Consider the following 15,499-nt stretch of genomic DNA (forward strand, 5'->3'; position numbering starts at 1 on the left):
CAACGTTATGTAATGTCGCTTTGCCCTGCGGCCACTAGGGGGCTTCGATCACCGCGGGGCTCCCGCGATCGCCACTGAGTCACGGAGAACCCGGAACTGTGTGTGTGTAAACACACAGTTTCCAGTTCTCTGAGGGGAGAAATTACAGATCGTTAGTTCATACATACAGTATGAACAGATGATCTGTTATCTCCCCTGCACAGTCCCCGTTCCCCTTCAGTTAGAACACAAACTAGGACACACTTAACCCCTTCAATGCCAGTGACACATTTACAGTAATCGATGCATTATTAATCATACTGATCGCTGTATTAATGCCAATGGTCCCAAAAATGTGTCAAAATTGTCCGACATGTCCTCCATAATGTTGCAGTCATGATAAAAATCACAGATCGCCACCAGTACTAGTAAATTAAATAATAATAAAAATGCTATACATCTATCCCCTATTTGTAGACCCTATAACTTTAGCGCAAACCAATCAATGTACGCTTATTGCGATTTTTTTTTTTTTTTTTTTTTACCAAAAATATGTAGAAGAATACATATCGACCAAACTGAGAAACAAAATTTTTTTTTTTACATATTTTTGGGGGATATTTATTATAGAGAAAGGTAAAAAATAATGCGTTTTTTTTTTTTCAAAATTGTGATCAAATACCACCAAAAGAAAGCTCTATTTGTGGGGAAAAAGGACGTCAATCTTGTTTGGGTGTAACGTTGCACGACCGCCTAATTGTCAGTTAAAGTGACGCAGTGCCGAATTGCAAAAAGTGCTCTGGTCAGGAAGGGGGTAGAATCTTCCGGGGCTGAAGCGGGTTAATCCATCTCTACCCTATCCAAAACCAAAAAGTTTTGCTTTTAGTTATACTTTAAATTAAACATCCGCCCCTCCCTATTATGTAGCTGCTGGGGGTGGAGTGAAAAGGAATAATATAGACTTGAGTTGAGTATCATCTCTGAGTCTGCTATAACCCAACAGCTCTAGATGTATATGAATTCCGGCATGTCATGTGATGCCACTTACTCACCTCTGTTAACAATGAACACAATGGCTTCCGCTCCTAGCGTGTCATAGAGAGGTACTACAGCCATGGAGTAGGAATAACAGGCCAGCTCAGCAATCACCACCTGAAGTTGGAAAAGAGGACACCGGTTATTACCGCAATGGGGAGATTTGTGTCTCTTCCCCTCCCACAAGGGGGATATTTCCCTGCAGTAGTTTGTGTCACTTCCCTTCCCACAATGGTGAGATTCTTCCAGGATTTCCTGCAGTAGTTTGTATCTCTGCTTTTCCTACAATGGTGCGGTTTCCCTGCAGTAATTTTTGCCTGTGCCCCCCCCCCCCCACAATGGTGAGATTTCATTTCTCCAGTAGTTTGTGCCTCTGCTCCTCCCACAGTGGTGAGATTTAACTGCAGGAGTTTGTGTCTCTGCCCCTCCCACAATTATGAGATTGTCCCCTAGTTGTTGGTGTCTCTGCCCCTCCCACAATGGTGAGATTCCTCCAATAGTTTGTGCTACTGCTCCCCTCACAATAGAGAGATTTCCCTGCATTAGTTTGTGCCTCTGCTGCTAGAACAATGGTGCCCCCCCCCCCCCCCCCCCAGTAGTTTGTGTCTCTGCCCATCCCACAATTATGAAATTTCCCTCCAGTAGTTTGTCATAGGTTCCACCTGTCCCTGATTTGGAGCAATGTCCCTCTTTCCTCCTCAGTTGTCCCTCATTTTGGTCTGATCTATATAGTTGCATATAAAATGCACTTTTTATCTTTCAAAAAGTGTTTCACAGTACTAAACCTTTCATTCAATTTCAAAATTGCTGCATATGTAAATTTAAAAATCCAGTATAAAGGATTAGTAGAGGTTAAAACAAGCATTTGTGGGTTTAACTAATGTTTTTTTTTTTATTATTTAATTCTCCTTTAGGCCGGGTTCACACCGCTGCGATGCGGGAACGCCGCGAATCCGCTGCGTTTTCCCACATCGCATTACTCCCGCCGGCAGTTCACACTGCCCTATGCGGATGGCTGGGAGTGTCAATGTTATGTTAATGACACCCCCAGATCCGTCCGCATATCGCAGTGCGATCTGCCGACTCGCACAGGAATCGGATCGCATGGTGTGAACCCCCATGCGATCCGATTCTGTTGCGGACCAAAAAAAGGGTCCCGTGCGAGTTTTCTGCGGGAGCGATGCGAATTCAGCCATACTATCTGTATGGCTGAACTCGCATCGCTACGGAGATCGGATGTGATTTGCGGTGCGAATCACATCCGGATCTCCCCCCGCAGCAGTGTGAACCCAGCCTTAAGGGGGAATGGCAGAGGCTGTGTCCTATGCCTCCATATGTTTGATAATATTTGTCCCTTGTTCCCATCTCAAAATGTTGGAAGGTGTGAGTTTGTGTCTCTGCCCCTCCCACAATGGGGAGATTTCCCTGCAGTAGTTTGTATCTCCGCCCCTCCCACAATGGTGAGCTTTTCCCTAGTAGTTTGTGTCTCTGCCCCTCCCACATGGTAAACCCACTGTGTTTCCTTGCTTACCTCTGGTCGGTTCTGAGAAAACACCCCAATAAGTTGTTCTGGGGAAGCTTTACATCCTTTGTGCAATAGGCCTGAGCCAAAAAATTCCGCTCTGTCAACAACCTGCAAAACGCAGAACAGCACTAAACTTAGAATGGCTTCTATATGTGGAAACACAGCCCATAGTGCAGAATATGGTTGTCAGGACTTACCTGTCTGTAGGTGATCCATGTATAGGGTTGGTTCGGCCTGCGGGATCCCAAGCAGTCTCCATTCCCTGTGGTTGCAATGCAAATGTTTAATGATTTATTTCAGCACATGATACAAGTCCAGGCATTGGATTCTGTGATATGGGCCAAGATTTTATCCAGTCGGCAGCTAGAGTCAATGGCTTCTCATACAGGTCTTCAGGACAGCCCACAGTCTCCACTTCTCTACAACATCCACAAACCCCCCCGCTCTGATCTCCAGTGCAGGTTCCCCAGCTGAGCTGTCATTTAACCATTGTTGGTTGCTAGGAAGCCCATCATCCTGAAAACCAATCATGTGCTTGCTCCAGCATTTACAGGAACCTGCTTCACCTCCAATGACTGCTACAGCCACTGTCCCAGCCACGCTTCGGAGCTCCCAGCCACGCTATAAGCGTGTGAGGTAAAGGCCAACTGTAATGGAGACTCTGATGTTAGGGGGGACTCTGGTGCAAAGGAGTACTCTGATGGGCATTCTGGTGTAATAGAGTACTCTGATGGGCATTCTGGTGTAATAGAGTACTCTGATGGGGACTCTGGTGTAAGACAGTACTCTGATGGGGGACTCTGATGTAAAGTAGTACTCTGATGGGGGACTCTGATGTAAGGGAGTACTCTGATGGGGCACTCTGATGTAAGGGAGTACTCTGATGGGGGACTCTGATGTAAGAGAGTACTCTGATGGGGGACCGTGATGTAAGGGAGTACTCTGATGAGGATTCTGGTGAAAAGGAGTACTCTGATGGGCACTATGGTGTAAGGGAGTACTCTGATGGGGACTCTGATGTATGGGAGTACTCTGATGGGGACTCTGATGTATGGGAGTACTCTGATGGGGACTCTGATGTATGGGAGTACTCTGATGGGGACTCTGATGTATGGGAGTACTCTGATGGGGACTCTGATGTATGGGAGTACTCTGATGGGGACTCTGATGTATGGGAGTACTCTGATGGGGACTCTGATGTATGGGAGTACTCTGATGGGGACTCTGATGTATGGGAGTACTCTGATGGGGACTCTGATGTATGGGAGTACTCTGATGGGGACTCTGATGTATGGGAGTACTTTGATGGAGATTCTGGTGTAAGGCTCGATTCACATCTATGCATGTTGCTTTTGAGCGTTTTTGCAGTGCTTTTTGCGGTGCTTGTCGCGTTTTTGCGTTTTTTTTTGTTTTTTTTTACACTGTGGTTGCTTAGCACCAGATATATACAGTGAATAAAACAACTGCAAATTGCGGTAAAAAAGCAGTAAAAAAGTGGTACTTGCGTTTTTGATGCAGGTCCATTGACTTCTGTTACATGCAAAACGCTGCATTTTGCATGAAAAAAAAAGTCTCCAACCCTTTCCAAAAACGCAGAGGCACAAAAATGCATTGATGTGAACATGTTCCATAGGAACCCATGTTAAAAAATTTCCCTGCATTTCTGCAAAATGCAAAAAGCATCAAAAAACGCATTAGTGTGAATCAAGCCTCAGGGGGACTTTGATGGACACTCTGATGTAAGAGGAGCTCTAAAGTAAGAGGTGCTCATTCACAAACTGAAGCATAGTAAACACAAATTACTATGCTTTAGTTATAAATGAACATGGTGACTGATCGGTACCGATCACTCACTGTGTTCGTTCAGAAGAGGAAGGTGCCAGTAAATGTCATATTTACCAACCCCTTGCCCCTCGCTCCATCCTGAAACATTCCCCGCCGCAGCCAGTGGGAGAGGAGGGATGCTGGCAGTGCTACAGGGGGAGGGGGAGGACACAGGGGAATCTGCACAGGGTGATTAGGGTGTGCCCAAGCAGACCTGGCACACCCTGTGTGCATGCCCCTGGTAATATACTTTTTGCTTAAACTGGCGTGTTAGGTTTGGGCTGAGGTCATTCCCTCAATCAAAGCAAAGAACAGAAACCCATTCTACCAAGCAGCTTCTATGGGGGTAGTGCTATACTTTAAATACATGTAATGGTCACCACCTGTATGTGTACCCCCCTCCACTCACCCTCCAATCCCCTTCCACTAAAATTTACCAAGACTCCGCCCCTCTCACCTGACACCCGCTGACCTCTCAGGAACACTTCATATAGCGTTTTAGCATCTTCGTAGTAATGTGTCATCAGGGTGTCATCTTTCAGAAGCGCACATCTCCGAGCTCCACCCTGCATTCACATTCACAAGACATTTACCAAACATTCACTGAATATTCACAGATCTCATTCCTCTGTTTCCTCTGAAGGAAAATGATAAATAGATTAAAATTTTTTTTTTTACAAATAAATATGTGAAAAGTGTGGTGTGCGTTTGTATTCAGCCTCCTTTACTCTGATACCCCTAATTAAAATCTAGTGGAACCAATTGCCTTCAGAAATCACCTAATTAATAGAGTCCACCTGTGTGTAATTTAATCTCACTATATATTATATACAACTGTTCTGTGAAGCCCTTGTACACACGGTCGGAGAATCAGTCGGAATGTGTCCTATCGGACCGTGTTGTTGGATAATCTGACTGTGTGTGGTATGCATCGGACTGATTCCGTCGGAATATCCGTCGGACCCAATTTTCCAACTTGTTGGAAATATTTTCCGACAAACTGGTCCGATCGGACATACTCCGATCATGTGTAGCGAATTCCGATCAGACAAAGTGCCACGCATGCTCAGATCAAATTCCTACACCAAAGCTATTGGCTACTAGCGTAAACGTAGTCCTGTCGTAACGAAATAACGTCATCACGCTCTGAACGATCGGATGTTCCAACAACTTGGTCCGACCGTGTGTATGCAACAGTTTCGGACACAATCTGTCGGACAAAATCCAATGGATTTGGTTGGCAGAATTTCCGACCGTGTGTACGAGGGCTTAGAGAACCTCAGTGAGCAAACAGCACCAAGAAGGCCAAGTAACATACCAGACAGGTCAAGGATAAAGTTGTGGAGAAGTTTAAAGCAGAGTTAGGTTATAAAAAAAATATCCCAAACGTTGAGATGTTGAGGAGCACTGTTCAATTCATCATCCAAAAATGGAAAGAGTATGGCACAACTGCAAACCCACCAAGACGTGGCCGTCCACCTAAACTGACAGGCCGGGCAAGGAGAGCATTAATCAGAGAAGCAACCTAGAGGCCCATTCTAACTCTAGAGGAGCTGCAGACATCCACAGCTCATCGATGGAATTCCGCTCAAGCTGTCTTGCCTACACGCGGTCACACCAAGTTCCAATCGTTTAGAACGTGGTGACGTACAACACATACGACGGGACTAGAAAAAGGAAGTTCTATAGCCAGTAGGCAATAGCTTCCATCTCATAGTTGAATCTGAGCATGCGTGATGTTTGGCGTGTCGGAATTGCATACACATGAACGGAATTTCCTGAAAGTTTTTCCGTGTGGAAAATTGAGAACATGCCATAGATTTTTGGATGGGCGGAAATTCGGACAGCTAAATTCCGATGTAGCATACACACGGTCGCATTTTCCAATGAAGAGCTCTCATCTGTGTTTTTCTGGCCAGAATTCCGATTGCGTGTACACGGCATTAGTCATGTGCTCCACAAATCTGGGTTATGGAAGAGTGGCAAAAAGAAAGCCATTGTTAAAAGAAAGCCATAAGAAGTCCCATTTGCAGTTTGCAAGAAGCCACGTGGGGGACACAGCAAACATGTGGAAGATGTGTGGTGAAAAACTAACACTGCACATCACTCTGTACACACCATTCCCACTGTGAAACATGGTGGTGGCAGCATCATGTTGTGGGGATGCTTTTCTTCAGCAGGGACAGGGAAGCTGGTCAGAGTTGATGGGAAGATGGATGGAGCCAAATACAGGGCAATCTTAGAAGAAAACCTTTTAGAGTCTGCAAAAGACTTGAGACTGGGCAGAACATACGAACAGGCAAATAGTTTGAGCGAACATGCAAACCCCATTAAAGTCTGTGGGACACGAATATGAAAAATCAAAAGTGATCATTTTAAAGGCTTATATGCAAGTTATTTCCATAAAAAGTATATGGGAACCCGGGTACTACCCCAGGGGACATGTATCAATGCAAAAAAACGTTTTTAAAACAACCGTTTTTTCAGGAGCAGTGATTTAAATAATGCTTAAAGTGAAGCAATAAAAAGGAAAAGATTCCTTTAAATATCGTGCTTGAGGTGTCCCCTTAGTCTGCCTGTAAAATGGCGCATCTGTGCAATGTGTAGAACAGTGCCGCAGCAAAATGACATTTCTAAAGGAAAAAATGTAATTTAAACTTGTTCGCGGCTGTAATGTATTGCTGACTCCTGGCAATATAGATGTACAATTAAGGAAAAAATTGGCGTGGGTCCCCCCTTCCCCCTCCAAGTCCATACCAGGTCCTTCAGGTCTGGTACAGATTTTAAGTGGAACTCCATGCCAAAATGTAAAAAAAAATGTGAAAAATGGCAGGCCAGGAAAGGGGGGGGGGGCAAGGGAGAACCCCCCTCCTGAACGATACCAGGCCGCTTATATGGTCCCCCCCAAAGCACCTTGTTCCCATGTTGATGCGGCGCTGTGCCAGCGGGAGCGGGGTGCTTTTAAGCCCAAAGAAGGAGTTAACAGCTCCCTAAAAAGCGCCTCTGCCTAAGGCAGGGGCGGTTTAGGAGCCTTGTATAAACCGGAAAGACGATGTTTGCAGGACTTTTTTTTTCCATCCTGCAAGCGCACCACCCCAGTATGAAAGCACTCCGGCTTTCACACTGGGGAGGCATGGGAGGCCGTTTACAGGCGCTATTTTTAGCACTAAAACGCCTTCAGTGTGAAAGGGGTCTTTCTGTTGGTCTATGACATAAAATCCCAATAAAATACATTTACATTTTTGGTTGTAACATGAAAAAATGTGGAAAAATTCAAGGGGTATGAATACTTTTTTAAGGCACTGTATCGCTTTTCAGAGCTGTCGAAAAAAAAATAGCCATCCATGCAAATGAGGCCTATATATCTATGATTATTATTATTATTATTAGACAGGATTTATATGGTGGCAACAATTTGCGCATCACTTTACAACATGAGGGCAGACAGTACAGTTACAATACAATACAAATCTATGAAAATTGCCTGAAAACTGTCAGATGTATGGCCAGTAGAAAGGTCACATTGTGCAACTCCCTGCTTGAGCCCCATAAACAAGAAGCAAATAATCCATGTCATGTGACCAGCGCTGTCACCCTCCAGAGCCTACCTCTGTTCCGATGGACTGCTTGTTGAGGTCTATAGGGGGGTAGACGGGTTTAGGTTTAGTGAGCACATAGATGAACGCCGTTATCCCAACTGTGATGAGTGCGATGATAATTGATGTGGGGAGCGGCGTGAACAGGAAACCGAGGCAGCAGCACATTTCCACAAGTGACCGATCTGTCCGACACAAGATAACAAAACAGGTTACATTCATCACATTGTAAAAAAAATGTAAAAAAAAAGAGAGAAAAGGCATACTTGTGTTACAGAACGTGCTATAGAGCATATGAAAAGCACATGTAATCCCTAACACAGGGGTCTCAAACTGGCGGCCCTCCAGCTGTGGCAGAACTACAAGTCCCATCATGCCTCTGCCTGTGAGAGTCATGCTTGTAACTATCAGCCTTGCAATGCCTCGTGGGTCTTGTAGTTCTGCAGCAGCTGGGGCCGCCAGTTTGAGACCCCTGCCCTAACAGAACGAAAGTTATTTTCTGAACGAATGTTCTTTCATTATAGACAGAGAAATAACACATTATGGCCACTAGATGGAACTGAGGAGCAAATAGTCTAAAGAACATTTAATTTTTTGCCCAATTCATACAAGCAGATTCGCTGGAGGAATGGCTATGCACATTTTTCACAAAGAGACCCCATAGTTTGCTCTGTGTATGTTGTAGCATAAGCAATTTCCATTATCCGGTCATGTGATCTGGCTCCCCTGTATCAGCCAGCGGAAGCTGCAGGGGAGAGGAGGGAGCACCAACGACAGATGGGGCCACACACACACACACACACACACACACACATTTTTGTAAATATTTGATTATATCTTTTCATGTGACAACACTAAAGAAATGACACTTTGCTACAATGTAAAGTAGTGAGTGTACAGCTTCTATAACAGTGTAAATTTTCTGTCACCTCAAAATAACTCAACACACAGCCATTAATGTCTAAACCGCTGGCAACAAAAGTGAGTACACCCCTAAGTGAAAATGTCCAAATTGGGTCCAAAGGGTCAATATTTTGTGTGGTCACCATTATTTTACAGCACTGGCTTAACCCTCTTGGGCATGGAGTTCACCATAGCTTCACAGGTTGCCACTGGAGTCCTCTTCCACTCCTCATGATGACATCACAGAGCTGGTGTAACATCCAACAGACCTTGCGCTCCTCCACCTTCCATTTGAGGATGCCCCACAGATGCTCAATAGGGTTTAGGTCTGGAGCCATGCTGGACCAGTCCATCACCTTTACCCTCAGCTTCTTTAGCAAGGCAATGGTCACCTTGGAGGTGTGTTTGGGGTCGTTATCATGTTGGAATACTGCCCTGCGGCCCAGTCTCCGAAGGGAGAGTATCATGCTCTGCTTCAGTATGTCACAGTACATGTTGGCATTCATGGTTCCCTCAATGAACTGTAGCTCCCCAGTGCCGGCAGCACTCATGCAGCCCCAGACCATGACACTCCCACCACCATGCTTGACTGTAGGCAAGACACACTTGTCTTTGTACTCCTCACCTGGTTGCCACCACACACGCTTGACAACATCTGAACCAAATAAGGCCGCGTACACACGGGCGGACTGTTCGCCCAACTTTGTCCGCTGAACAGTGTTTGGGCGGACAGTCCGCTCGTGTGTGGGCTTTCAGCGGACAGTTTCAGCGGACAGTTTCAGCGGACAGTTTCAGCGGACAGTTTCAGCGGACAGTTTCAGCGGACAGTTGGACGGACAAGGTTTTTCGGAATTTCCGAAAAACTGTCCGCTGAAACCTTGTTTCAGCGAACAGCCCGCTCGTGTGTAGGCTTGTTCGTCAAACAAAGTTGCGCGCATGCTCAGAAAGGATTTTCACGCCGAAAGCTATAATGCAGTGTATAGGACGTCGTATTTTTCGTCCCGTCGTACGTGCTGTTCACGTCATCGCGCACGGTTTCAGCAAACTGTTCGTTCGTCGTGTGTGGGCATGTCCGTCCATGCTAATTTTGAGCGGACTGTTTGCTGAAACTGTTGGACGGACAAAGTTGGGCGAACAGTCCGCGCGTGTGTACGCGGCCTAAGTGTATCTTGGTCTCATCAGACCACAGGACATGGTTCCAGTAATCCATGTGCTTAGTCTGCGTGTCTTCAGCAAACTGTTTGCGGGCTTTCTCGTGCATCATCTTTAGAAGAGGCTTCCTTCTGGGACAACAGCCATGCAGACCAATTTGATGCAGTGTGTGGCGTATGGTCTGAGCACTGACAGGCTGACCCCCCACCCCTTCAACCTCTGCAGCAATGCTGGCAGCACTCATACGGCTATTTCCCAAGACAACTTCTGGATATGACGCTGAGCATGTGCTCTCAACTTCTTTGGTCAACCATGGCGAAGTCTGTTCTGAGTGGAATCTGTCCTGTTAATCTGCTGTATGGTCTTGGCCACCATGCTGCAGCTTAGTTTCAAGGTCTTGTCAATCTTCTTATAACCTAGGCCATCTTTATGTAGAGCATCAGTTTTTTTTCCAGATCCTCAGAGAGTTCTTTGCCATGAGGTGCCACAATGAACTTCCAGTGACCAGTGTGAGAGCGTGAGAGTGATAACACCAAATTTAACACACCTGCTCCCCATTCACACCTGAGACCTTGTAACACTAACGAGTCACATGACACCGGGGAGGGAAAATGGCTATTTGGCCCCAATTTGGACATTTTCACTTAGGGGTGTACTCACTTTTGTTGCCAGCGGTTTAGACATTAATGGCTGTGTGTTCAGTTATTTTGAGGGGACAGCAAATATGTATATTCAGTATTGTCACATGAAAAGATATAATAAAATATTTACAAAAATGTGATGGGTGTACTCACTTTTGTGAGATACTGTGTGTGTGTGTATATATATATTATACACACACACACCCTGTCATAGCATGGAATTCCACTTTACTTCTACTCTTGTGGCAAAAAATTAAGTAAAGTAATAAAAAAAAGTAAAATTCTACACAAGCTATGTTGTAACCGAATGTTGGTAAACATGACCTTAAGAGCCGGTTCACACAGCGGGCGATGCGAGGCGACACGACTCGCCTCGCCTCGCTCTCGCAAGTCGCCCCCGTTCTGTACAATGGAACCGTTCTGAGAGGAGCGACTCGAGTCGCTCCGACTCAGAAAAAAGGTTCCTGTACTACTTTTGGGCGACCTCGGGGCGACTTGCATTGACTTCTATACAGAAGTCATCTGCAAGTTGCCGCTGAGGTCGCGGCAGGTCGCGGCGAGGCAAGTCGGAGTCGCCTCGCCTCGCTTGCAGTGTGAACCGGCCCTTACCTTTTAATCTGATTGGCTCACTGATTTTCCTAGAAGTATGCACGTCAGATTTTAGGCATTCACAGCAACAAAAATTTCATTTTTGGTGAGATACTCCCAAGCGGTTAATTATGTCTAAATGGGTGCAGCCCCTGCAGCATTTCTTATAAGAACACTGCAAGTGCATCAGCTGATTAATAATGGAAAAGTAACTCCTAAGATTCACAGTATAATATATATATTAGGGATGCACCAATATATCGGCCACTGAAAATTATCAGCCAAAAATAGGGTTATCTGCGGTTTGAAGAGAGAAAAAAAAGGTGCCAATAATGGTCGAAAAAAAAAATCATATTCATTTAAATGTATGATATTAATTAAAATGTCAAATATAATACAATTTAATATAAAAAATGATATATATATATTTAAAACTGTCCATTTCGGTATAGTTTTTTAGCCAAGTGCATGAGGGAGTCTAAAGCCTCTTACACACGATTGGATTTTCCTAAAATTCAACCGTTAGTACGTTCCACAAGACAATTGTTGTCCAACTTTCAGGCCAACAAATGTTGGATGGCAGGCTAGTAAATTTTCAGCAGACAACAGTCTGTTGTTGGATTTTCGTATCGTCTGTACACAAGTCTGTCACACAAAAATCCAAAGTACAAACACGAATGCCCGGAATCTATGCTCACTAAACACGACATTAGCAGAATGTGTCCAAAGGGTGGCGCGCAAGAGCCGAAATTCCACATAGTACATCACTATGTTCATGTTTGTTGGCTGACAATTGTGTACCGTTTGTATGCAAGACAAGTTCATGGCACATGCCCTTCGGACAAAAGTCTGACGCTTTGTTAGCCAACAACCCGATCGTGTGTACGAGGCTTAAGAGTTAATCACTTATAAAGGGATGCAGACACAGCAACTTTTCTCTTAAGAACACTGCAAGTGCATCGACTTATTAACCACTTTCAGACCGGACTATTTTGCTGGCTTAAGACCAGACCACTTTTTGCGATTCGGCACTGCGTCGCTTTAACTGACAATTGCACGGTTGTGCGACATGGCTCCCAAACAAAATTGACGTCCTTTTTTCCCCACAAATAGAGCTTTCTTTTGGTGGTATTTGATCACGCCTGCGGTTTTTATTTGTTTGCGCTATAAACAAAAAAAGAACGACAATTTTGAAAAAAACGCATTATTTTTTACTTTTTGCTATAATAAGAGATTATTGGTTGGTTTGCACAAAATTTATAGCGTTTACAAAATAAGGGATAGTTTTATGGCATTTTTATTAATAATTTAATTTTTTTACTAGTAATGGCGGCGATCAGCGTTTTTTATTGTGACTGCGACATTATGGCGGACACATCGGACATTTTTTGACACATTTTTGGGACCATTGTCATTTATACAACAATAATTGCTATACAAATGCACTGATTCCTGTGTAAATGACACTGGCAGTGAAGGGGTTAACCAGGAGGTGGCAGTGTAGGTGTTAAGTGTGTCCTAGGGGCGTGTTACTAACTGTGGGGGGCGTGGCTGTGTGTTAGTGAACACTGATCTCTGCTCCAATCACATGGAGCAGAGATCAGTGTCACTTGTTACAAGGCAGAACGGGGAGATGCTGTTTACTTCCGCATCTCCCCGTTCAGCCTCCCCGTGAGACGATCGTGGGTATCCCCGCGACGGCCGAGTCTGCGGGACCCGCGACCAGACTCAGGGGGGTCCCGACCAGCATGTGCGCGCGCCGCCGATAGCACCGCGGCAATTTCAAATGGATGTACCTGTACGGCAGTGTGCCTGCCCGTGCCATTCTGCCGACGTACATCGGCGTGCGCCAGTCGGGAAGTGGTTAATAAGTAAAAAGTCACTCCCATTTATTCACTCTGAACATTTTTCTTGCGAGCAGAAACAGGTAGGAATCTGCAACAAAGTTACTGTGCCCTGAACATATCATTTTGGTATTTGACAACTTTACATGAGGTGAAGGTGTATTCATTTTTTCATTATTTTTTGGATTGTACACGTATAAAAGGATTCTTTAATAAAATATATTTAAATTAGAACTATAGGCAAAATTTTATTTTTTTGGATAGAGCGAGGGAAGGTTATAACCTCTGTCAGATTTTTCCCATTGTGTAGATTTCCCTTCACTTCCTGTCCCATAGCCAAACAGGAAAAGAGAGGAAATCCCTGTGCATTAAGGGAATTCCTTGGGACCCCGCCAGGTCACCAGAACTAGTGTCCCCATTGGAAGATTTCTCTTCTATTACTTTTCTGGGGACAGCCCAAAATTTGGGGTTTTCTTTTACTTTCACTTTCAATGAACAGGACAAATAGAGAGGGAGAATCTCCCTTAGGTCCCTTTCACACGGACGGCTGTTCTGCCGCAGTTTAGCATGTTTATGTTTTCTGTGAAATTCAAGACTCCAGGCACAGTGGTCAGCTGCATTTGTACAGTGCAATTACCTGCGTTTATGTGCGTTTCTGTGCAGTTGCGTTCAGCTGCAGTTATCTAATATAGTTGTTCCCATAGCAACCCTTTTTTTTTGGTCCCTTGAATCCCTTCTCACGCTGCTATCTGCAGTTGACACAAAAGACTGCGATTACCTGCGGTTATGTGCATATAGCTGCGCTACATCGCACCTGGACGCATTGAATTCTATTTTTTCTATTTGCACTGAACCGCATGTAACAAAATCGCAGCAAAACGCTGTGTGTGAATGGGGCCATAGGAAAGCATTGTGTGCTTTTAGCTGCGGTAGAAAACTAGAAAATCCGCAGCTAAAAGCACCATTCTATTCGTCCATGTGAAAGGGGCATAATGGGGACACAGACAGCAATAAAAACTGATGGGGGTTCTAATCCCTCTCCACTCTATCCAAAACAAAAAAAAACAAAAAAAAGTTTTGCCTTTAGTTATAAAAAATATTTTATAATGGTTACACTGTGTGGATTTTTATAGCGACTGCCATTTTCAGTAGGTTTTCTTCAACTTCTGCATTTTTCTTGATAAAATTTGTTAAAATTCCTGCAATGGACATTGATCACACCGCAGAGCAGGGTTGGCCCGCCCATTAAGGGCGCATGGGCGCCACCCCCCTGTCCATGACCACCTCCTCATCCATGTGTCTGGCCCCTTTCAGGACACCTGCACATGGATTCCAATGCGGGGGCTGTTTTTTTGAAGCTCTAATAGGCTTCAATATATTGTGGGCTCGGGTCACAGAGAGTGCGCTCTGAACCCACTAAGGTGTGTTAGAACAGAGAATTAATATTCGCTGTTTTAACACTGATCCTCCTCCCGGCCAATCAGTTTTGACACCGGTCACCCAATTGGCTGAAAGGACAGGTGATCCTATTGGACATATAGGAGGAAGAGGAGCTGGAAGCCGCAAAGGAGGAAAGGACACGGAGCCGCAGCACCACTCTGCCTGCCACTCGCCACCCGCCGCCACTGATGGGGTAAGTGCCGGACCGGTCAGCAAACAGCAGGGGGGTGGGGGGTGGTTGTTTGCCCCCCCCCACCCCCAAAAGCACCAGCCGCCACTGCAGTAGAGATTGTGTTTTTTTTCTCAACAAAAGTGTTTCAATTTATGATTTAACTGTCTGTCTCTATTGCAGCGATTACCCCTAACTTCCTGTCCTGGTGACCCTCTGATACATGCCTTGGGATCTCGGTATCTACAGAACAAAATCAGATAAGCATCTCCCATACAACCTTGCAATGTGTTTTGCTGAAATTCCTTTTTTTTACTTTTTCTCAGTAAAGTTGCACTTTAAATAATTTCAGTATTTGACCCTGAAAACGATTTGAGATTATTGTGGGCCATAAAATCTTCCTCTGTCGGGTTTAGTTACGGTCAGCTGGGTCTGCATGATTGATTACATTTGGTCTTTGGATCCCGCAGTTATCACTACATGTGTGAACACGCACAGCTCAGAACATCTCAGACTAATTAAAAAGTGAGATTTCCAAAGTGCAATTAAATTAATTATGGGTAATCATCCAGACCTCACGGCTCCTCGTCCTCCGGTGTACACACCTTACAATGCAATATTGAATTTTCCAGATTTCTTTGTATGGTTGAATATCAGGGGGCTGGAAATACATCTGCAGTTATATTCCATACAACTGTTTGATCAGAGCTGTTTACATTGGGATTAGTAACTGACACTCCCCATTGACATTGAAGGGACTTGTCATACAATTTGACAGGTCAAATCACACTACAAATTGCACC

General features: G+C 44.8%; 1 protein-coding gene across 1 annotated transcript in view; it reads right to left on the reverse strand.

Moving 5' to 3' along the window:
- Positions 1-15,499, reverse strand: part of ACSL5 (acyl-CoA synthetase long chain family member 5) — an 85,185-nt gene that overhangs the window by 58,969 nt on the left and 10,717 nt on the right. Inside the window, exons 2-6 of the mRNA XM_077455042.1 lie at positions 7,972-8,144; positions 4,821-4,929; positions 2,737-2,801; positions 2,546-2,647; positions 1,032-1,131 (exon numbers count right to left, since the gene is read on the reverse strand). Coding sequence (XP_077311168.1) covers positions 1,032-1,131; positions 2,546-2,647; positions 2,737-2,801; positions 4,821-4,929; positions 7,972-8,127 — 532 coding nt within the window. The 5' untranslated portion in view covers positions 8,128-8,144. The remainder of the gene's footprint in view (positions 1-1,031; positions 1,132-2,545; positions 2,648-2,736; positions 2,802-4,820; positions 4,930-7,971; positions 8,145-15,499) is intronic.

The sequence above is a fragment of the Lithobates pipiens genome, unplaced genomic scaffold (genome assembly GCF_037356315.1).
Source record: "Lithobates pipiens isolate NorthernLeopardFrog02 unplaced genomic scaffold, aLitPip1_a1.2 Scaffold_25, whole genome shotgun sequence".
Lineage (NCBI taxonomy): Eukaryota > Metazoa > Chordata > Amphibia > Anura > Ranidae > Lithobates > Lithobates pipiens.